Raw genomic sequence first — 25,324 nt, 5'->3', positions numbered from 1 at the left:
GCCAACCTAAATACTGTGAATCTGGTTATGAATTTCATAACCACCACAGACATAGTTATTCCATGATGAAAACAGAACGCTCGATGGGAAATTTGAAGGAAAACTTAGCAGGGTGACAGATTAGCAGCTAATTAACAAGTTTAAATTTCTTTGACTCTGTTGTGTATCTTGGTTTCATTGCTCATCGGCATTTTTGCTGCAGCACCCTTCCTCCAACTCATTCACTCCTAGTTAATTATCCATGACCTCATTTTATCCAGGGTTTGGATATTGAACTATTTGTTTTATTTGTGTTGAAGGTAACTTGTACATAATGTGTTTACTCTGTCACTTAACTATATATCACTCATGTGATAAGTTATTTTATTTTTCTTTATCCATTTGCTTTCCATACATTTTAGAGTAATCCTAGGGTGTCTGTAAAACTACGTGATATCCAATATAGGAAAACAAAAACTTTAAAAGTAATACATATAAATAAATACAGTACAGGTCTCCTTTTAGCAATGGTTTGTCTTCTTTTATTTCCATCATTGGCTTTTATATTAAAATAAATTTTCATGTATTTCCATAATTCTTAACAATAAAAATCATCCCATGTATAACAAAATGGCAAGTGTTTATATCACTATAAACAAGAAAAAGAGCAATATATCATAAGCATACAAATTATTGAGTATTGCTGAATATAATTTAATACATACACACAAAACTAAAACACCATGAAAAGGCATTTTATACTCAACTTCAGTTTGTAGTAGGTAAAATCATATGTCTAACAATGATATAATAAACCCAAATAAGACGTTGATTATTTTGTTAGCTTCTTTGTGGTATGAAGGAGGTAAACTGTGGGATATTTGAGTGATGGACCTTCTTTGAGGAGCTGACAAATTTTTTTATTACTTAGTTGACAAGTGATATATATTAGACACTTTGCAATTGTATTTTTGCCTCAAAATAGCCTTTGAAGTTCTGCTGCAGTGTGAACACTGGTTAAACCCAATAGTAGAATATCTATTCTCCCCTAACCTGCATAAAGCCAGCAATTAAACCTTAAGAGCAAAACAGTTTAAACATCCCTAAACCATGACCAAATTCTGAACTATCCCTGCATCCCTGCCAAAGGGCCCTGGCAAGGGTAGACTCCATTTTCAATTTTCATCCATCTCTCCGACTGACCCTCTGTGACTTATTGCAGAGGGTAATCAGTGAATTAATTGTAGAACCACATGAAAATTCCTAGTTACTTGACAGATCTGCCATTGTGTTATAGGATTTGGACAAAATAGTTAAACCCTTTACCTTATTAAATAAATAAAAGGAAATTGCACATGATTGAAACCAAATGGGAATCTACACTACGTACTGAAGTTTCTTTCTGCCCATATGGCTTCTTTGGCATGTGTGATATTGAGAACCCGTTCTCATCTGGCCTGAAGCCACCTTGGCTATTTGGTGCAGCTTCTATCTGAAGGACATTTGGCTTGTACCTGAAGGATAGAGAAAAAAAATACGTTTGCATTTCCTTTAGTTTTTTTCTTTTATTATCCTTGCTCTCAGACTTTCAGCTTGCACTGACCTTGATCTTTGAACTTGCTTCTCCTGTCTGCAGAATGGCAGTTTGCTTATGTGCACATGGCAGTGCTTTCTAGAGCTGCCAGAAGCAAAGGAACACAATTCACAAACACAGTAAACATTACAATGGGATGAGACTATTAATTAAGTGTAAAAATAAAGCAGCCTGGCATTTTGCTTTGTTTTGAAAGAGATTTTTAAATTACCAGGTTCAACATTTACCCTTTCTCTGTCACTTAGTCTCTCACAGCAAATGCAGTTTATACTCCATGGACAATAGATTTCCCTCCAAATGCAGACATACAACAGCCTTTTCTGACTCCCCGTGACCATTTAAAATTATTCAGAATCACTTATTTTATAATCTTTTAAAGTTTTATAGACACCTCATTTTATTTTTTAATAGGTCACATCTATACTAACAAAATAAAGTGGAGAATTAGAATTATCTGGATAGTTCATGCTAGAGAGAGATTTGACTTGAATTATCTGGATAACTGTTTTGATTCTCCATTTTACTTTGTTAAGGTGGACATGGCCTTAGAATCCCTAAGTTAATTCTGTCTAAATTCATTTCAAATTTTAATTTCCAAAATATGAAAAATTCACTTGACTTTCTTCCTTTTCTTTTCTTTCCTTTTTTTTTTTTTTTTTTTTCCTTATCCCATCTCAATCTCTCCTGGCCATACAACCACTTTAATTTGGGCCCATTTGTTTTGATTTGTCTGACGCTGCTCTTCCCCAGTGCAGTCGCTGCATTTTTTAACATGGGATACCTGTTATTTTCATTATTTAGTCCCAACCCCTATGTCTCCCTCCTCGAAATCAGTGAGCACTCCCAGTGAAGCTGGAAGCCAAGACTCAGGCGACCTGGGACCATTGACAAGGTAAGAATTTTCCCTTTACAAAGGCCATGGTGGGGTGTCAATAATACAAGCCCCCCCCCCACCAAAGAAAAGGCCTGAAAACCACATCATTCTTTTGTACACTGTTAAATGTGCATGCATCTTCAAAGTATCAGTCATTTTATGTTTACATTTATGGTGGCTTGCTATTTTTGGTGGCATAGCATTGAATTTGAACCCTAGAAATGATAAACTTAAATATTATCCTTCCGTGAATGGGCTAATTTAGCACCATGTATCTTGTTTGACAAACACAAACATATCCATTAGCTTAGGCCTAAAAGAAAGCAGGGAAGGACCAAAGACAAATGGAATATATATCCAGCTTCTTCTTATTCCACTTTGGTTTTGGTTTCCATGAGAATCTTTGCGACTAGAACGCTGAGATGTTCTAACCCTAAATTTAATTTTTCAAAAGTCCTGTTTATTTGCTTAATAGAGTTGATTAATTTGAGAACTGGGCCCCCAAAGTGTTTTTATTATCATTACTAATTATTATAATCATCAGGATTGACTGCTCTGTTTTTGTCAATTGCCAAATTTTTATCACACTAGGTATATTCCAAGATTATGTAATTAGCTTCTCAAAGCGGATATAGACATTCTCTAATATAACCACTGAGGGGACATCCAAAATGTAAAGATGCAACGAGAGAAAGGAGAAGGCTCATTAATATGCATGGAGTCATGGAAACTTTCTTAATCCAGGTGCCTTCAGCAGGATTCCCACATGAGGGTGCCTATAGGCAGGTGATAGAGATGAGTGGGGAGGGGGCCTGTGGCAGCTGGTTAGCAAGCACTCCCTTTGTAAAGGTCAGATGTCTCCTCACAGCTCAGGCTGGTTGAGCTCAAGTGGGAACATGGACCCAGTTTTTCCACATCTTTCAATTTTTCATGAGAAGCTAAAAATTCAAGTATTTGTGCAACAGTCTCCTAAATGTTAACTGTTAATGACTTTGTTAAAAGTAGTTGTGGGCCAGATCTTGTTGACAATTTGTGACCTCTCTCTTTGACTCTTAATTTTTTTAAAATCATGAAATATTTTAATAAAATTTCAAATAAAAGAAACAGCCATCCACAACACCACCATTCTGAGAAATCAGCTTTTGCCTTGTCAATATACCTTTCAATCCTTGTCTACCTGTGTACATTTCTTGCTACCATATATGTTCCTGGAGGAGAGGTATACAGTTTTGCATTTTCCTCTGTTAACACATTATCACAAGCATTATGTTCTGAAAGTCCATTGTTTCCAGAAAAGCGTAGGCAATTTTGGTAGAGAAAACTATGGAAATGAGAATAGTATTAGCCTGTGCTGTAGGCCTGTTTTTTGCTTTCTGAAACCAACGTGTAAGACTGAACTGATCTCACCAATATCTGCCTGTTGGTGTGTTTCAGACTTGAGTGTTTTGTTTTGATAGGGCCTTTTGAAACCAGTGGACACTGCTTTCAATTTGAGAAAAGTGAAAGTAGAGATTTTTGTGGGCACCAGGCTGGTTTATGTTAGTATATCGCCTTTGTGATTTGGGGTAACACACGTCTTCTCTCATCTTTTGCTTTGAACACTTCAAAAGGTCTTTGAGGGGGAGAAAAAGTAATAATAACACAGCATGTACCATCTAACATTTATACAAGAGCAGGCACAATATAATCACATTCCTTAGGGGGTCGTTGGCCTGTCATTAAGTTAATGTATTTGCCTGTTTCTGTACAACGATGGCGTTGTGTCAGTGATGCTTAGTGTCAAGGGGTGCAGTTGGTAGCATTAAATACTATTACTGACTTCATAGTTGATAAGCCCTTTTGAAAACTTCTAGAGAAAGCTGACCTATGCTGTTAGCACTCTGGGGACAGCAGCAGTTATTCCTTCTGAGAGAACATCACTTCATTTCTTTCCCCTTCTTACATGTTTTTTTAACTTAATCACTTTGGAAGAGGTGCTGTCTACTCCTACCCCACACAAACTCCACAAACTCCAACTAGCTTCAATTCTTTATAGGAACATTCTGGCAAGAGTAGGCAACTAGAAGTCAATGAGTATCTCCCTTGCTAAGTGCAGGTTTCATAGAAATGCAAGGAAACTGGCATTGAGGAAATGATGATTTTCAGAAAAACTAAGCATAAAATTGGCTTGAGGAGACAGCATTAGGAATAGCTTAGTAAATCTTGACCTTGTTTTGAACTTAGGAACATTCTGCTCAAACTTATGTTTTTGCTTGCATGAAATATATATGAGAGTTAAATTTCAGAAGAATGTTATATTTCAGTTTTTAAAATTCCACTTGGAATGTCTTTTTCTGTAGAAGAAACATCTTTTGAAAACAGTTACTATTAACTCTAACACTTCATAAAACATGAGGCTGAGAAAAAACTTGGTAATTCCTAAGAATGTAACTCTATAGTCATAAATTTGCATATTTCTATAGAATTTGGACCTTTTGAAAAATGGAAACTCTTTCAGAAGATAACTTAGGAGTCAAATCAACATATCTGGTCCTACCTAAAGGGGCACATAAATTCTGTCATTCATTTGCCAACATTTCAAACCAAAACTACAATTTTCTTTACAGAGCCAAAATTGGGAAACATTTCTTATATAAGACCTGTAAGTGGTTAATTTGGAAATGGGCATACTTAAGGTACCCTATTATAAAGAGAAGGTTAAAATAGTGCTTTAAAAAATCAGGTATAACAAAATTTTCTTTTATTGATTTTTAAGAGCAGTTAAGTAAATTTTCTAAATTGAGTGAATAGAGTAGATATATTTAATAATTTTTCAATTATACTAGTGTGATTTAATTTTTAAACTTACAGTGTCATTATTTGTATTCCAATTTCTGCTTCTGTTGTTATGGCCTGCTTCTCATTTGCAACTTACATTTGTGGTACTTTTCTCTTTTTCTTAATTAGTTTTTGTAGAACCAATTAATCATTGCTCATTTAAATATATTGGACAAAAGGACAAGATCTTAGGTTTCAAAAAAATCAGTTTATTAATAAAAAATTTAAAAGACTAGTTTTACAAACAAATGTAGATGAAAAAATCCTAAACATACTATTTGCAGCTGGAATCCAACACAATATTAAAAGGATACAATGTTATGCTTGGGATATTGACTCAAAAATTGGGATTGATTAAATAATTCAAGGATATTTTAGTATAGGAAAATATGTTACCATAATTCAGCCTATGAAAAGGTCAAAGAGGGAAAAGTAAATATTGCAGTGTATTCTGAAATGGTACTTGCAAAACTTAAACATCTAGTCCCATATTTTAAAACTTAGTAAACTAGGAATAGAAATGTTTTTCTCAATATGATAAAGAATATTAACTTCAAACCAACAGCTTACATCCTTTGTACATGAGAGTGAAGCAGTAGCACTTTATGGCTCTCAAACAAGAATGACTTACGGTTCGTTGAATACATGTCTCTCTTCCTCAGGGAATGACAGGTCCTGGAGAGCAGGGAGTAAGTGATATTTGCGGTTGTATCCATATAGTAGGTATTCATTAAAGGTTTGTTGAATGAATCAAGTATCCTCCTGCTTTTTACAGATCAGGGCACTGAGACACAGAGAGAATAAGTAATTTTCTCAAGCTCACACAGGACATAGCTACAGTGCTAGGTTTGAACCTGGGCAGGATGATACAAGTTTCCACAATCTATACCTCAACCCTACATCAGCTCTAACGACAATCGATATAAGTGATACACAACCTACTCCGTTAGGTTACTGTGATTAAACAAATTAATATCTGTTAAGCACTTGGAAAGGAGGCTGGCATATATTAAGTATATGTGAGTTTTAGCTATTACTGTTAGTTTTTTCATACTTTGATTTAGCCCAGCCCTTAATCCCTAACCTTCAGATATTCAACCAGAAATGAATCGAAGTGAGAATCATTCAGCCCACATCTATTCTTATTCACATGGATGGTTCACAAGGGACTTTGCACTAGGGCTCTTCTCATGTTTGGCTGAGATTCCTTAGGCGTCTCAGTGACAAAACTAAATTAGAGGCTGCACTGGCCTGTGGAAACTAGGACAGTATTGACATCATAAAATTTACTGTATACCAGAGCATAGGCTATACACTGTCCCAAACCTGATTCAAGAGGAAGTCTTTGAAAAGGATTTCAAAGATAAAATATGTCTCAATGTGATAACATATTGTGCAATCTCTTGTTACAATAACACCCATCCCGTAACATCCTTAAAAAAAATAGTCATAGGGGAGAATATTCATGCTTGTCTTTTGTGACAAGTGGCATGGGGTGGACGGATGGTAATACAGTTGATTTCTCTCTTCCTTTTGGACCCTCTGTAGCCTTAACACCATCACGAAGTTCTACTTTCCAATCAATCAAGGACACTCAAGTACCACTGCATTTTATTTTTAATAATCTCTTATTATTATAGAAACAATGTCAGTTCATTTTATACAATTAGAAAATATAGACAAGCAAAAATAGAAAAAAATCATATTCCTACAGAGAATATGCATCAGCACTCTTAATACCTTAGTGTATATTCTTTGACACAATATATATGTCATCATATATACGATAAATGATATCATACTGAACAAACTGTTGAACTTGCTTTTCTATTCAGGTATCTCTATTTTTCCATTTCGGTACATTTTCATCTTATCTAGTATCTATACCATCTTCAAATTTCCCCAGTTGCTCCCACCATAATCCCATTATATTTAAAATTGATGCCTGTCTTCCCAGCTATCAGCACCTATTAACCAAAACGCTTATATCCATAGATTTTCTCTAGAGAGGTGAAGCCCCTCCCAAGGGGACCTTAGATGCAGCAACAGAAGAAATGTCTTCTGAAACACTTAACAGGAGAACAAAGATACAGAGTGGATTAGAGGTCTTTCAGGCTTCTAGCTTCATGTGGACTCCAGATCAGAACAGGGACAGATGTCTGCAGATCCTCTCCTGTTCAGTTTGAACATTAGGTCTCTGTATAGTTAATATTAAGTATCATGTTGACAAAATACTTTGGGTAAAATTCAGATATTTGATAAACTCTGCCTTTCCCTGATCTACTTACTGCCTAGTGAACTCTGAACTCACAAATAAGGAAATTAGAATAATTTATTCATGGTCAGCTTGTGCTGGCTGCACCTGGTCACCACTTTTCTCTTGTAATTTGAGGAGAGGAAAATGTGCTCAGGGACCACGTGCGCTTAATGCCCGACAGAAAATCCTCAGGACTTTTAACTTCATCCACAATTGGACTCCGTAGGATTCTCTGGCACTACCTGAACCTCAAAGGATTTTTAACTCTTTTTGGTGAAAACATCACTATCTTTCAAGGTGCTCTGATGAATCAGAAGCTAAAGGGAAGACTGTAAGGAGGTTTTAGTAAAGGTAGAAAAGTACAATTCAATAATGCAAAACCTTGGGGGAAATTTAATAAGACTAGTAAGATTTTGTGCATCCAAAATTCCTTAAATGATCATTATGTAAAGAGAAGTTGACAGGATGCTACCAGCTAGTTGGACTTCAGGGAGACTGAAATCACTGATTCGAGGCTGATTAAAAGTCAATCTCGGGCTTCCCTGGTGGCGCAGTGGTTGAGAGTCCGCCTGCCGATGCAGGGGACACGGGTTCGTGCCCCGGTCCGGGAAGATCCCACATGCCGCGGAGCGGCTGGGCCCATGAGCCATGGCCGCTGAGCCTGCGCGTCTGGAGCTTGTGCTCCGCAACGGGAGAGGCCACAACAGTGAGAGGCCTGCGTACTGCCAAAAAAAAAAAAAAAAAAAAAATTCAGTCTCTCGGAAATAAAAATAAAGTGTACACTATAGGGTTTTCTCTTTATGTAGCACATAGACTGATTAGTTAAAAATTGTTGATATCCTGTCACTCTGTCTCAGGCAGAGAGTGCTGTATATACCCATATGGTTATAGTTATAGGGTAAACATCTATTTTTAGCAAGGGGTTGCTGAGATTTCTTCTAGAGAGACTGCTTGCTTGACAGCAGGTCTTCTGTGTAAGATTTGGGGAAAACACATCCTTGCTCTGTGATGGGAAGTCTTGCATTTCTTTTTTGAATCCAGCTCCAATGGACTCCCTGTATGGCTTAGTGTGGCCCATATCAGAGCTCCATGTTAGGGCTTTAGCCAACAGAGGGAAGATTCTCACACAGTAAATGAAGAAAGAGGCTTTTTAAAAAGAGCCTGGTATAAGTGTGTATTGCACTGTTCCAATTTTACTCCTGACACTGGAAAAAATCTTTATCATTGTCATTGCCAGGCCAAAGTAAGGAAATCATTGAGGCTGGGAAGTAAAACATTAACTCATTATTTAAATGTCATTCTTAATTAATTGACATCACATTAATGATTCTGACAGATTAAGTGATGTGATGGATTTTAAAATGTCCTTATTATTCACTGTATTACTTTTGGAAATGGCACTTAGAAAAAGAGCTTGGGGATGACACTGACTGGAGATTTTCTGTTTGGCACTATGCTCACATTGGCCCAAACTGTTTTCTTTATCTGATTAGTGACTAGTGATTTGTTTGAAAGAGAAGACATGAACAAGAGTCCAGAAAAACTGTGGGACTCAGGGGAGCTTGGTATTCTGCCCTCGAGAGGTCTCCCCACCTTAAAGAGAAAAGAAGATGACAATTTGAGCTCCATGGTGGTTGCTTCAGGGACTAACAAAAGTTGCTAAGTTCAATTGGTAGAGAAAGTAGCTGGACTTCTTTTCATTCGCAGCACAAACTAGCATTATGGTCAGCATTCTTTTCAGTTTTATGGAAAAATGATTGACATACATCACTGTTTAAGGTGCACAGCATGACGGTTTAATCTACATGTATTGTGTAATGATTAGCACGATAGGTTCAGCTAACACCCATCTTCTCATATGGGTACAATAAAAAGAAAAGAAAGAAAAAAAGAAAAAGAAAAAACATTTTCACCTTGCAATGAGAACTCTTAGGATTTACTATCTTAGCAACTTTCCTGTATATCATACAGCAGTGTTAGCTTTAATCATCGCGTTGTATGTTACAGCCCTAGTACTTATTTATCTTATAACTGGAAGTTTGTACCTTTTGACCCCCTTCATCTAATTCCCGCTCCCCCACGCTTTGCCTCTAGTAACCACAAGTGTGATCTCTTTTTCTATGAGTTTGTTTGGTTTTTTTGGATTCCACATATCATTGAGATTATACAGTTTTGTCTTTTTCTGTCTGACTTATTTCAATTACCATAATGTCTTCAAGGTCCATCCATGTTGTCACAAACAGTAGAATTTCCTCATAATATTTCATTATATGTATGTGTGCATACCACAGCTTCTTTATCCATTCGTGCATTGAGGTCAGCATTTTCAAGATAGGCTGTCCTTCTTCAGTGTGGAAGTGAGCCTGAAAATTCTCCTGGCACCATGTGGTGACATCGTGCCATACAAGACTGAGTTCTGTGTAAGTGGCTTGGTAGAGATGAAGGGAGTTAGGCAGACATGCCCTGATTTATTCTCTCATTTTTTAATAAAGAAAATAAAAACTATTTCTTTGGGAATCAGCTTGCCCTCACAATTCACACCCATCTACAGAAAAGGCAAGTAAAGACCATTCATTTATTCATTCATTCATGACATTCATTCAATAAATAGTTGAGAATTTATTGTATGACACACAATAAATGCTAGTCCTGCAAGGAATACAAAGATGGAGGAATTCTTCTTCTAAAGATCCCACTTCCAGTAAATTGACATGTTTAATTTGAAGCCATCTAAGGAAATGTTTCTATGTAGTACAGCTCTTAAGTATTTGTACATAGAGATGAGCAATAATGTCGTAAAGCATTATTCCCAGATCATCTATAATTAACTTGTATATTCTTGTGGGACACGTGCTTTTGATTCATTACTACCCTACCTAGAGTCTTGACACATATTAGGTACTAGGTAGATGTTCATTGATGTGTGAGTTTGTGTGCATGTGTGTACACGCTTGCACAGCTTGCAAAAAACTGAATAGGATGGGTGCAGGATGAGTGGAGAGATGAGGACCCAGGTAATAGCAAGGTAGTTCAAGGTTGCTGGGCTAGTTGCCAGAAGGTGGACTTTACTCAAGGGGAACCATTGGCAGTGGTTAGAGGACTGAGGTGCAAGGTGAGGATTTCTCACAGAAACAAGGCAGAAATCCAGTTACTGGGATCAGGGTAAAAAGGTAGGGTAGGACTAACAGTGGGTTTGTCTTCATGCTGAGGCCCCTGGGCTTTGTAACAGTGCTTATTACATCCTTTAGACCATCTTCAGACGTAGCCTTAAAGCGTGATGCAGGGCTACTATTGAGGTCAAGTGGGTTGTAGGTTGGCAAAGAGAACTGAAATAAGAGGTGCAGGTATTTCTCCGTTCTTGTCCCATCGAGAGACAAGTTATCTGTGAATGAGGTTATTGAGGACAGATATATTTAGAGAGCAAGGCGTTTGAGCTGGGCCTTAAATAGTGCCTATGCTTTGGACAAGTAGAGGTGGGAGAAAGGACATTCCAGATAATGGAATGTATAATGTCCAGATAATGTCCAGATAAAGGACATTCCAGATAAAACAAAGGAAAATGGTGGGGGAAGGAAGAATATGGGATGTAGAATGCATGTGAAGGAGGCAGTATGAAAAGAGATCAGAGTCTGTGGGGCAATTATGGCCTTGGAGATAGTTCAGATTCCCGGCTTCCATATCTGGTAGCTATCTATTGAATTTACTTGGCAGCTTATTAAAAACACAGTACCTAGGGCACAGGTCTGAGTTGAGATCTGGGCCACTGCATTTTTATAATGCTTTCAAGATTTGCAGATGAGTTTGGGGGAACCATTGGTCTGATAAAAAGGACCGAAGGTCTGAATGAGGACCGTGGCAATAGAGAAGGAAAGGAAAGACAGATGAGACAAGGAAGGGTGAAATGGCTTTGGTGTTACAGATGGATATGTCCAAAAAGCATGTGAAAAGGTGGGACTTGGAGTTCAAGGGTGATGAGGACGTTGGGGTTATTTTTTGCTGAAGATATATGGACATCTTTGGGATCACCTACAGTTAGAGTATAGAGGTGAGGGGAGAAGAAATAACCCTGGTTGGGGAATGTCTGTCTTTACGGGGATGGACAGAATAAGGACCCTTCCAAAGTTACAGTGAGAGAGGAGGAAAAGAAACAAGATTTTTAGGGTCAGGAAAACGAAAAGAAATAACATGCTATGAAGGAGAAAATAGTCACCAGAATCATAGAGATCAAGGCTGAGAAAGAAGAATTAGCCTTGGGATTTGATAATTTGGAGGTCATTGTTATCATCAACATCATCATTTTTGTTATTATTGCTTGTGTTATTTTATTTCTGTAGGCTGAGTTCCTGGAAGTGAAACGAGTCCTGGAGTAATTCTGTGTTTATGATTCTTGCTCCATATTGGCATATTGCTTTCCCAAAGAACTGTACTCATTTAAAATGCCACCAGCAGTATATGAGCGTGCCTCAGCTGCATTGAATACTAGCATTACAAATGACAGTTCTTTACTACTGCTTTCCAAGTATTTATCAGACATCTCTTTCTTATAACCAAAACCAAAAAAAAAAAAAAAAAAAAGGTAAGAGCAAAGATATTCTTTAAGGGAAGAATATTAAGGCTGTCTACTCTGGAGTCTAAAAAAGATGGGAAGAAGAATGGAAACCACTAACTTGCTGCTGAACAGGAAGAAATTAACGACTCATCAGAGAACAAGGTTACACAAAACAGACATCATGTCTTTTACTCCTAAGTTATACTTTCAGCTGAGGGCCAGGGATTGTCTTGTGTTGTTTGTTTCATTTGAATTTTCACTTCCCTCTATCTAATAAACTGAAACTGAGCAAGTAATATTGGGCCAATGTAGGGAGAATTTTATTAAGAAGCTGGATAGTGATGAATTGTTAAAAGGTTTAAAATATAAAGTTCTGTTAGTCTTTTAATAGGTCACTGTGAGTTTGAAGAATTTTGGCGTTTTGCTTATTCTTTTTTTTTTTAAAGAAATATTGAAAAACAAATTTTCCCCAAATTATAAACTAACTGTTACATGGTAGGCCTTTTTAGATGAGATAGATGCCAGAGCCTACATTGTTTGGCATGTTTAGGATCAAATAGGTGAATGATTATTTTCCATGGTGTGGGAAGCTCCTGTACCTAGAATTTTGAAACAAAGTTAGGAAATGTGACCTTAAACGGTGTGTCCAGAACTGCCGATCCAACCATGGGACCATAGAGCCATGATGATGCCAGATTAGGTAAGGAATTATTGGGTTATTCAGGATCTGTGCAAATTGCAGGTTCCATATGAAAGAGATCCTCCCTTGGGCCCTCAGAGAGCTAACCTAAGAAATCAACCTACAATTGATCCGAGCAGACAAATACAACTCTTAAAAATAAGCAAACAAAACCAAGATGGTTTCCCAGACAGGAACACTGAACAAAATCTAACTGACAGAATTAAAGAAAGATTACATTCATCAAAACAGGTTCTGTTGGTCATCCCAAGAAATTAGGGAAAATGGAGGCTCTGGCAGAAGTGAGGGAGGTATGTCTAGTCTTGCTGAAAAATGTGGACATGGGCGTAGGACAGGGAGAAGCCGTAATAGTTAAACATTCAGCTTCACTTGTTCTAATTCTAAAGTGCTGCTAAAGTTGTCTGGCTTCCCAGGAAGCTGGTCTTCAAGGGGAGAAGACTTTGTCAGGCTTGTATAATTGCTCTGCCTGGCAGTTATTGTTCTCATGACAACTTGGTAAATTGGCATCTAAAATACAACTTACTAGATCTAGAAGTCTTATTAGAACTAGTAGACTAACTCAGCTGCCTAAAATAAACAAGGCACTGATGAAAAATGAGTTTGTTATGTCCCAGCCCTGCTCCATCTTTCAAAAACCAGGTCGAATGGAATCTCTGATCTTTTCAAGAGGGAAGGTGTCTCCCTGCTCTGGCTTCCAAAGGATAATGAAAGTATAGTCCAGTGCCTGGCTGGCTGGCACAGAATAAACACTCATTGAAAGGAAATTATAGCTATCATTAGTATTAATCTTTCTTATGGCATTTACTTTTTTTTTCCAGCTAACATTGATTGAAACTTTAAACTTTGCCAGGCCCTGGGCAAGTGATTAGAACTACTTTTTTCCTTGTATATATTATCACTATGCATATCATTAGGTATAAATATTCATAGGTCTCATTCCTTTACTAAAATGTAAGATTCTTAAGTGCAAGTCCCATGTCCCACAGCATAACTGTGGCGCTTACATGGCTTGTTTTACTTTCTGCCTTGTTCTGCGAAACTATTTATATGTTTTATCTCCCCATAAGAGTTGCAGTTTCCTTAGGAGTTCTTTTAATCCTCTAGCACAGTAGTTTACATATTAGGCTGTTAATAGGAATTTATTGAACAATTAAATGAATATTTTTATAAAAATATTCTGTCCCTGCATGCATTGATTGGTCCATTCCAGAGAGGACTGATAACTAGAACTAATTACTATAGTAAACAGGGTGATTTCTATATGAAAATATTTTGTGATAATGTATTAAGTTCACATATATTTACTTACAATTTTACTACTTCTTTCATTTAAAAAATAAACTACCTGTCAAGGTTTCAAACTGTCCAAGAAGCTGTGGGGAAACCATCATTTTACTTTCAATGATACAGTAAGTTGATGATAAGATGGTTAAAAAATAAGAACTATGTCAGTTGGCTAAAGAAAAGTATTCCAGCTGGAGAAGAGGAAGCAGAAAGGCAGTTTAATAGTCATCTGACATTTTAACAATCAGGCAGAAAAGAACCCTAAAGGCCTCTAGGCCTGCACCCTCCTTTTGCTAAGGACAGCAGACTTTTCTGATGACACATAGTGGAGCCGAGCCCAGAACACAAGCCAAGACCCCTAGGCTGAGGTGAGGCCCTCTCCAAGGTGCTGCTATCTACAGGGAAGTTTTTCTGCAAGTTTGCACAGGAGGAATTCAGCAAACATTTAATACACATTCCTAGGCTACCCTCGGAAACACATTGTTTATTCAGTGTACTGACTCTAAGTTCCTTTTCAAAGAAAAAGTGCATTCTGTGTAAGTCTGACCACTCCACAGATAATAATGGGAAAAATGAGAAGAAGAATTTAGCCCACACGATAGCATCCTCGGCTTGACTCCTTACCACACTGCTCGTTAATGGCAATGACTATGATTTCTTTTACTGAGGAACACATGCGTGACTGGGGTGGAGGGCAGGACTGTTGTGGGTTAGTGCCAAAGACCTCCTTTGTTGTTCTGGCTGAGTAAAATGCAAACTCCACACTGCTCATCTGTGGACTTCTGAAGTGAGTGATTCTGAGAGAATCATCGTTTTTACTTCTTTAAGGATACAGTGAGTTCAGGTGAGCTGTCGGATAAATAGCAGAATAGCTGTGACCACCTGGGAGCTGCCGCATTCTTCACCTGCCTAGGAGGAACGAAAAAAGGCCAATAAAAGTTGTCCCATCAGAAACCTGAGGGCAAAGGAGCTGGTCCCATTCCTTATGAGGGAATGCTTCTCACAGTGATCCAGAGCCAGAGGTTGCTCCTCTGTCTATAGCCAAAGAAATATCCATAAAGATAAAAGGTTTGATCCCCAGCGATACGTGAACAGCAAGGATGAATCACTGTAATGGATTCGTTTACTTCCCCGATTTGAAAGGAGGTGATGGAATCAGTGTGCAGAGCCAGAGAGAGTTGCTTTCCTTGGACAGAGAATGAGTGCAGAGCAGTAGTTTTCACTGCTGGCTGCACATGAGAATCACCTGGAGAGTTTTAAAAAATCCAGATGCCTGGGTCCCACCGGAGACATTCTGATTTAATTGGTTTGAAAATGGCCTGGACCTTAGGCCAGCCTTGAGTTAATCACTGGTTTAGATACTGATGTATTTGAGGATCAGTGATGCTTTCTGCCTGCTGACTAATGGAAGCAATAGTCTAGCTCCATCATTCTCTAAAGGTGGTTCCAGGGCCAGCTGTTAGCATTACCTGGGAACTTGTTAGAAATACAAATGCTCAGGCCCCACCCCAGAACTGCTGAAGTCAAAATTTTTGGGGTAGAGGGTCAGCATCTGTATTTGAACAATCCCTCCAGGTTATTCTGATCCATGTTAGAATTTGAAAACTACTGATCTAAGTCCAGACCTTGCTACTCAAAGTGTGGTCCACAGGCCAGCAGCATCTGCATCCCTTGGAGGTGTTAGAAATGTAGAATCTCAGGCCACCCCAGACCTACCAAATCAGAATCTGCATTTTTAACAATGTTCCCAGATATCTGTGCATTAAAGTTTGAGAAGCACTGGTCTAAGAAACAATGGCCAATTTGTGTTCTCACTTTAGCTGTCATCTTTCAGTGCATTTAGGTAAGAGGACAGGAGCATGACCAGAACTAATAAGGGAAACTATGAAACTGCATTCCAATACTTCTACAGGAGGAGCTTAGGTGGAATCTTTACATATGTGGGACGCTGACTCAAAGAAACATTGGGAGTAGTTATAGTGGATGTGGTATAGTAAGAGCAGCTACTGTTTATCAAATAATTACTTTATATTTTATAGGTATAATTGCATGTAGTCCCTATAGAAATCCAGAGAGAGTCCATCCACCCATCTATTCATTCAACTAATACTGTATTATATAAACATGTATGCCACGCATGGGTCTAGGCATATATCCCTATAATGTAGAGATATAGCTGCTCCTGTCATATAAGGCTTAAGTCCAGAGTTAAACAACAAACAGTCATAAATAAACTGATGTATAATAAAATCATAGGTAAAGATACTTTATGAAGAAAGTAAAAAGCAGGATAAGAGAACGGGATGAAGAGTGACAAGGAAGTGTTGCTTGGGGTCGGGTGGTGAGAGAGGGAAAGCCTCTCTGGGCAGGTGACATTTGAGCCAAAAGACAGAAACAAGCAAAGGCATGAGCCACACAGCTCTTTGGGGGGAAGAACATCAGGGAAGACACAGTGAGGGAGGGGGCAGCACTTAGAGATAAACTGGGAAGGTAGCTACAAGCCAGGTCATGAATTGTCTCATAAGTCATGGTAAATCCTTACAGACAAGGAAACTGAGCAGGACTTCTCAGACTTCAAGGTGCCCGCAAATCACATCACCTGGGGCCTTATTAAACTGTAGTGTGGAGTCAGTGAGTCTGGGTGAGACCCGAGTCTTGGCATTTCCAACAAACTCCCTGAGACACTGATGGTCCTGGTCTGTGGGCCACACTCAGAGCAAGTAAAAGGGTGCAGGGGTTGAGAACTTAAGCAACATGCCCGATGTCACACAGGTGGTAAGTCCCAGAGGCATGATTTGAGTCTCAGATGCCTGACCCCAAAGTTCCTACTGTCCATCTGTTGTCTACCAGGTAACTTTATGCCTGACTCACCTGTAACTACTTAACGTGCAGGGAATTTAAAGCTCCTGCCTGAGAAAGGTCCTTGTGTTCACTCTGTTCATGGAAGAGCTACTTATCTCCTTTTATGTGATGGAGAAATAACAAGGGAAATTGATAATTATTGGTAACCTTGGTAACTATTGATACTTTGTGCTATCTCTTGTGAAGTGTTTAGAAGGTGTAAGATATCCCTGGCATCTTTAGAGACAAATGATATTATTGTTGGGCACCATCTTGATGTAATATATGAATAAAAAACAACAAAATAGCCATGAACCTCGAAATCTAATGCATTGTATTTGCAGTAACTGACCTGAGGAAGCCAGTTATTCTCCTGGTTCTTCAGTCGTGTTCTCCCTGGCCAGACTTCCCCAGATGCTCCTGCTGTGGCCCATTTGAACCCTTGCATTTGATTCTCATCATTGCATGGGAGATGCTTGTTGCTCCCCGGTGTGACTGGGCTCTGGGGTATACATGAAGCAGTTTACATGCTGAAATCAATCAGGCTCCAGTGTAGAACGAAACAAAAGCAAAAAGGGTGTGTGTGAGTGGATGAATATTTGAATATTTAGCTCTGGGCTTCCTTCCATGAAAACAACCGTAGCTTCCAGTATCAAACAGTTGTTCAAAGGAAAGGACAGCTCCTCACTTTCTCTTGTCACTGATATTCACCGGGTCTTCCTGGCTCCTGGGGGTTGCCGGGGTGACGAAGTGGGGAGGTGTTCTGTGTATACATTGTATATGCCATTGCCTTGATGAATGACATGGTTTGGTTTGGTTTGTTTCCCTCCCCTTTTGTTAATTCTCTGTGTTCTTTTTTCCTTTGTGCTGCACGATTAGGACCCTGCAGTGGGACACAGACCCCTCAGTGCTCCAGCTGCAGTCAGACTCAGAACTTGGGTATATGTCTGCTCTTTTGTTACTCCTTTTATTATTTCTTTGCTACAGTTGTGTTGAAATGCTGGAGCTGTTGTTGCTCTTGCTTTTTCCCTCTCTGTTGAATTTCCAGTTTGATAAGTTTATTTCCTTCTGTTAGTTTTCCTTATGAAGTTATGCTTTGAAGAAAGTCTCTTTGTGGAAAACACCACAAAAAGATGGCTTTTGATCCCCCCCCTTCTAATTCCTATTATTGCAGAATAGCCCTCACCCAAAACAAAAATTACAAACATATCCCCACACCTCTGCTGCAAGGTGGGGCACGCAAGTTCTGTGATGGCAGAGATGATTAACTTAATCCTAACCATCCTCCCCTTGACTAACAAGTTACCTTAAGTTAATCCTTCTCTAAAATCAGTATGAAAATGTTGTATCTTTTTTGTTTTCTTTCCTTTTCACTTTTCGGGGACTCACAGTTAGCCTTTAATTTGAATCAAGTTTGAATGTTTAAAGATTCCTGTTAAAGAAAAAGCAGATTTGTTGAATGCCTCAGTATTAAGAAATCTCAAATATTTGATGATGGGTAATGTCTCCTGCGTCTTAAAGATCATTTTTTTCAAGTGGAAATGTATGTTAAAAGGTAGCTTCAGAATTGAAAAGTCATCCACAAAGAATAAAACACACAGGCGTTTCCTAGAAACGTAGTTTATTTCTCTTATAGGGTTGGAGTTAGCTTATATTCACACTTGAGATGTTTCCAGTGGGGTGCTTGTCCTAGCTGTGCTCAAGCTCAGGAGCACCGACTGTGTGCTTCTCTTTTCAGCTTGCTTTGGTGAATTCAGATCAGCTCGAAACCAGCCACCGTGAGGGTATTTACACCACAAAAATTGGCAAATGCTGCAAACCAGAGCTTGCTCCCTTTCACTCAAGCCAGTTATTGAACATATACCAACACGCCACTGGGTACCTCAGTATGTGAAAAATTTTGTTACAGTATTTTGTGAAGCTATTACTTTTTCTTTCTAAATACAACCTAATGAATCCCGAAGTGGGTGTTTATTTATTTATTATTTATTTTGAATTTCTGAGATTCCTGGGCATGTATCTGTGGGTTTCTATCAATTTCAGTGCGTACTGTAGGCGTTCAGGGTTGAAGGGCTCTCTGTATGTTAGGTTAAATGCCATCTGCCTGTGTCCTTTTATGTATGCAAAAGTTCTCTGCAGACTCACAACACTGCTAAGCCAAGGTAATATCCTAACACTTCAGGTAACTGATACACTATTTTTTTAAACACTACTAAATTTTTGGCTATTTAGTTATATAGTTCATTGTATGTTTTATTTCCATTTGTATTATTTAGATAACCAAGAAATATGGCTTAAATCAAGGTGAAAAACCCTGAATACATAGTATGTTACTATTGAGGAGAATTTCAGACTGTAGTTCTTCAATATTTCATTGTGTTTTTTTCTAAAAAAACGAGGCTAGAACTGGCAGAGACTTTACCTTATGCACTTAAATTAACAGATTTTTTAGACAGATTGTGACATTGGTAAATTACACTTGCTGGTGTGGAACAGTTAGGAATTTTCCTATTTATATCTGTTCTCCAGGCAAAAACTCAGTTTTTTTAAGAAGTTTTTTTTTTGTGAAGTTTTTTTTATGAAGTTTACCTCAGACGACAAGAGTTTTCTAGTGACAGTTTTACTTCCTCTTCTTGCTCTTTGGCATGGGGTTAACTGGCTCTGTCACTTGATTTTTTTTAACAGCTTTATTGAAGTATGATTAACATGAAAGAAATGACACACATTTAAAGTATTCAAACTGATAAATTTTAATGTATACACATTCATGAAATCATTACCACAATCAAGATAATAAGCATATTCATCATCCCCAAAAGTTTTCTCCTGTGCCTTTTTCATCTTCGCTCCTGCTTCTCTCAACCCCCCAAACAACTGATCTGCTTTCTGTCACTCTTGATTAGTTTACATTTCCTAGAATGTTATATAAATGAAATCATGCAGTAGGTACTCTTTTGACTGACTTCTTTTACTCAGAATAATTATGTCAAGACTCATTCATGTAGGTGTGTATCAGCAGTTGATTCCTTATTTTTGCTGACTAGTTCATTGTATGGACATACCACAGTTTGTTTATCTGGTCCCTTTTCTTTCTTTTTTTAACATCTTTATTGGAGTATAGTTGCTTTACATTCTTGTGTTAGTTGCTGCTGTATAACAAAGTGAATCAGCTATACGTATACATACGTCCCCATATCCCCTCCCTCTTGCGTCTTCCTCCCACCCTCCCTATCCCACCTCTCTAGGTAGTCACAAAGCTTGAGCTGATCTCCCTTTGCTATGCAGCTGCTTCCCACTAGCTATCTGTTTTACATTTCGTAGTGTATATATGTCCATGCCACTCTCTCACTTCATCCCAGCTTACTCTTCCCCCACCCATGTCCTCAAGTCCATTCTCTACGTCTGCATCTTTATTCCTGTCCAGCCCTTAGGTTCTTCAGAGCCTTTTTTTTTGGATTCCATATATACGTGTTACCATACGGTATTTGTTTTTCTCTCTCTGACTTACTTCACTCTGTATGACAGACTCTAGGTCCATCCACCTCACTACAAATAACTCAATTTGTTTCTTTTTATGGCTGAGTAATATTCCATTGTATATATGTGCCACATCTTCTTTATTCATCTGTTGATGGACACTTAGGTTGCTTTCATGTCCTGGCTATTGTAAATAGTGCTGCAATGAACATTGTGGTACATGACTCTTTTTGAATTATGTTTTTCTCAGGGTATATGCCCAGTAGTGGGATTGCTGGGTCATATGGTAGTTCTATTTGTAGTTTTTTAAGGAACCTCCATACTGTTCTCCATAGTGGCTGTACCGCTTTGCATTCCCACCAGCAGTGCAAGAGTTTTCCCTTTTCTCCACACCCTCTCCAGCATTTATTGTTTGTAAATTTTTTGGTGATGGCCATTCTGACCGGTGTGAGGTGATACCTCATTGTAGTTTTGATTTGCATTTCTCTAATGATTAGTGATGTTGAGTATTCTTTCATGTGTTTGTTGGAAATCTGCATATCTTCTTTGGATAAATGGCTATTTAGGTCTTCTGTGCATTTTTGGATTGGGTTGTTTGTGTTTTTGATATTGAGCTGCATGAGCTGCTTATATATTTTGGAGATTAATCCTTTGTCAGTTGCTTCATTTGCAAGTATTTTCCCCCATTCTGAGGGTTGTCTTTTTATCTTGTTTATGGTTTCCTTTGCTGTGCAAAAGCTTTTAAGTTTCATTAGGTCCCATTTGTTTATTTTTGTTTTTATTTCCATTTCTCTAGGAGGTGGGTCAAAAAGGATCTTGCTGTGATTTATGTCATAGGGTGTTCTGCCTATGTTTTCCTCCAAGAGTTTGATAGTGTCTGGCCTTACATTTAGGTCTTTAATCCATTTTGAGTTTACTTTTGTGTATGGTGTTAGGGACTGTTCTAACTTCATTCTTTTACATGTAGCTGTCCAGTTTTCCCAGCACCACTTATTGAAGAGGCTGTCTTTTCTCCACTGTATATTCTTGCCTCCTTTATCAAAGATAAGATAAGGTGACCATATGTGTGTGGGTTTATCTCTGGGCTTTCTATCCTGTTCCATTGATCTATATTTCTTTTTTTGTGTCAGTACCGTAATGTCTTGATTACTGTAGCTTTGTAGTATAGTCTGAAGTCAGGGAGCCTGATTCCTCCAGCTCCGTTTTTGTTTCTCAAGATTGCTTTGGCTATTCGGGGTCTTTTGTGTTTCCATACAAATTGTGAAATTTTTTGTTCTAGTTCTGTGAAAAATGCCAGTGGTAGTTTGATAGGGATTGCATTGACTCTGTAGGTTGCTTTGGGTAGTATAGTCATTTTCACAATGTTGATTCTTCCAATCCAAGAACATGGTATATCTCTCCATCTGTTTGTATCATCTTTAATTTCTTTCATCAGTGTCTTATAGTTTTCTGCACACAATTCTTGTCTCCTTAGGTAGGTTTATTCCTCCATATTTTATTATTTTTGTTGCAATGGTGAATAGGAGTGTTTCCTAAATTTCTCTTTCAGATTTTTCATCATTAGTGTATAGGAATGCAATAAATTTCTGTGCATTAATTTTGTATCCTGCTACTTTACCAAATTCATTGATTAGCTCTAGTAGTTTTCTGGTAGCATCTTTATGATTCTCTATGTATAGTATCATGTCATCTGCAAACAGTGACAGTTTTACTTCTTCTTTTCTGATTTGGATTCCTTTTATTTCTTTTTCATCTTTCATTGCTGTGGCTAAAACTTCCAAAACTTTGTTGAATAATAGTGGTGCGAGTGGGCAACCTTGTCTTGTTCCTGCTCTTAGTGGAAATGGTTTCAGTTTTTCACCATTGAGAACAATGTGGCTGTGCGTTTGTCATATATGGCTTTTATTATGTTGAGGTGAGTTCCGTCTGTGCCTACTTCCTGTAGAGTTCTTACCATAAATGGGTGTTGAATTTTGTCAAAAGCTTTTTCTGCATCTATTGAGATAATCATATGGTTTTTGTCCTTCAATTTGTTGATATGGTGTATCACATTGATTGATTTGCATATATTGAAGAATCCTTGCATTACTGGGATAAACCCCACTTGATCATGGTGTGTAACCCTTTTAATGTGCTGTTGGATTCTGTTTACTCGTATTTTGTTGAGGATTTTTGCACCTATGTTCACCAGTGATATTAGCCTATAGTTTTCTTTTTTTGTAACATCTTTGTCTGGTTTTGGTATCAGGGTGATGGTGACCTTGTAGAATGAGTTTGGGAGTGTTCCTTGCTCTGCTATATTTTGGAAGAGTTTGAGAAGGATAGGTGTTAGCTCTTCTCTAAATGTTTGATAGAATTCACCTGTGAATCCATCTGTTCCTGGGCTTTGGTTTGTTGGAAGATTTTTAATCACAGTTTCAATTTCAGTGCTTGCGATTGGTCTGTTTGTATTTTCTGTTTCTTCCTGGTTCAGTCTTGGGAGGTTGTGCTTTTCTAAGAATTTGTCCATTTCTTCCAGGTTGTCCATTTTCTTGGCATACAGTTGCTTGTAGTAATCTCTCATGATCCTTTGTATTTCTGCAGTGTCAGTTGTTACTTCTCCTTTTTCATTTCTAATTCTGTTGATCTGAGTCTTCTCCCTTTTTTTCTTGATGAGTCTGGCTAATGGTTTATCAATTTTGTTTATCTTCTCAGAGAACCAGCTTTTATTTTATGGATCTTTGCTATCGTTTCCGACATTTCTTTTTCATTTATTTCTGATCTGATCTTTATGGTTTCCTTCTGCTAACTTTGGGGGGTTTTTTTTGTTCTTCTTTCTCTAATTGCTTTAGGTGTAAGGTTAAGTTGTTTATTTGAGATTTTTCATGCTTCTTGAGGTAGGATTGTATTGCTATAAACTTCCCTCTTAGAACTGCTTTTGCTGCATTCCATAGGTTTTAGGTTGTCGTGTTTTCATTGTCATTTGTTTCTAGGTATTTTTAAATTTCCTCTTTGATTTCTTCAGTGATCTCTTGGTTATTTAGTAGCATATTGTTTAGCCTTCACATGTTTGTATTTCTTACAGTTTTTTTCCTGTAATTGATATCTAGTCTCATAGTGTTGTGGTTGGAAAAGATACTTGATACGATTTCAATTTTCTTTTCTTTTTTTAAAAAATTAATTAATTTATTTATTTTTGGCTGTGTTGGGTGTTCGTTGCTGCATGCGAGCTTTCTCTAGTTGTGGAGAGCAGGGGCTACTCTTTGTTGCAGTGCGTGGGCTTCTCATTGCAGTAGCTTCTCTTGTTGCAGAGCATGGGCTTTAGGCGCTCAGGCTTCAGTAGTTGTGACGTGCAGGCTCAGTAGTTGTAGCTCGCGGGCTCTGTAGCTCAGGCTCAGTAGTTGTGGCACACAGACTTAGTTGCTCTGCAGCATGTGGAATCTTACTGGACCTGGGCTCAAACCCATGTCCACTGCATTGGCAGGTGGATTCTTAACCATTGTGCCACAAGGGAAGTCTGATTTCAGTTTTCTTAAATTTACCAAAGCTTGATTTGTGACCCAAGATATGACCTATCGGGGAGAATGTTCCATGAGCACTTGAGAAGAAAGTGTATTTTTTTCTTTCTGGATGGAATGTCCTATAAATATCAATAAAGTCCATCTTGTTTAATGTATCATTTAAAGCTTGTGTTTCCTTATTTATTTTCATTTTGGTTGATCTGTCCATTGGTGAAAGTGGGGTGTTCAAGTCCCCTACTATGAATGTGTTACTGTCGATTTCCCCTTTTATGGCTGTTAGCATTTGCCTTATGTATTGAGGTGCTTCTATGTTGGGTGCATAAATATTTACAATTGTTATATCTTCTTCTTGGATTGATCCCTTGATCATTATGTAGTGCCCTTCTTTGTCTCTTGTAACGTTCTTTATTGTAAAGTCTATTTTATCTGATATGAGAATTGCTACTCCAGCTTTCTTTTGATTTCCATTTGCATGGAATACCTTTTTCTATCCCCTTACTTTCAGTCTGCATGCGTCCCTAGGTCTGAAGTGGGTCTCTTGTAGACAGCATATATATGGGTCTTGTTTTTGTATCCATTCATCCAGTCTGTGTCTTTTGGTTGGAACATCTAATCCATTTACATTTCAGGTAATTATTGATATGTATGTTCCTATTACCTTTTTCTTAATTGTTTTGGGTTTGTTTTTGTAGGTCTTTTCCTTCTATTGTGTTTCCCAATTAGAGAAGTTCCTTTAGCATTTGTTGTAAAGCTGGTTTGGTGGTGCTGAATTCTCTTAGCTTTTGCTTGTCTGTAAAGGTTTTAATTTCTCCCTTGTATCTGAATGAGATCCTTGCTGGGTAGAGTAATCTTGGTTGTAGCTTTTTCCTTTTCATCACTTTAAATATGTCCTGCCACTCCCTTCTGGCTTGCAGAGTTTCTGCTGAAAGATCAGCTGTTAACCTTATGGGGATTCCCTTGTATGTTATTTGTTGCTTTTCCCTTGCTGCTTTTAATATTTTTCTTTGTATTTAATTTTTGATAGTTTGATTAATATGTGTCTTGGCATGTTTCTCCTTGGATTTATACTGTATAGGACTCTCTGTGCTTCCTGGGCTTGACTATTTCCTTTCCCATATTAGGGAAGTTTTCAACTATAATCTTTTCAAATATTGTCTCAGTCCCTTTCTTTTTCTCTTCTTCTTCTAGGACCCCTATAATTCGAATGTTGTTGTGTTTAATGTTGTCCCAGAGGTCTCTGAGACTGTCCTCAATTCTTTTCATTCTTTTTTGTTTATTCTGCTCTGTGGTAGTTATTTCCAATATTTTATCTTCCAGGTCACTTATCCGTTCTTCTTCCTCAGTCATTCTGCTATTGATTCCTTCTAGAGAATTTTTAATTTCATTTTTTTGTGTTGTTCATCATTGTTTCTTTGCTCTTTAGTTTTTCTATGTCCTTGTTAAATGTTTCTT

At 37.9% G+C, this 25,324-nt stretch overlaps 1 protein-coding gene across 13 annotated transcripts in view; it reads left to right on the top strand.

Moving 5' to 3' along the window:
- Nucleotides 1-25,324, top strand: part of DYNC1I1 (dynein cytoplasmic 1 intermediate chain 1) — a 483,164-nt gene that overhangs the window by 194,061 nt on the left and 263,779 nt on the right. For 10 of the 13 annotated variants that reach the window (XM_082632152.1, XM_082632163.1, XM_082632158.1 and 7 more), the window contains 2 exons: nucleotides 2,375-2,465; nucleotides 17,775-17,834. In XM_082632152.1, coding sequence (XP_082488278.1) covers nucleotides 2,375-2,465; nucleotides 17,775-17,834 — 151 coding nt within the window. The remainder of the gene's footprint in view (nucleotides 1-2,374; nucleotides 2,466-17,774; nucleotides 17,835-25,324) is intronic. The other 3 variants (XM_082632154.1, XM_082632153.1, XM_082632155.1) reach the window with 1 other exon arrangement.

Source organism: Mesoplodon mirus (assembly GCF_964341445.2).
Source record: "Mesoplodon mirus genome assembly, chromosome: 9".
NCBI lineage: Eukaryota > Metazoa > Chordata > Mammalia > Artiodactyla > Ziphiidae > Mesoplodon > Mesoplodon mirus.
This window is presented reverse-complemented; position numbering and strand designations above follow the sequence as displayed.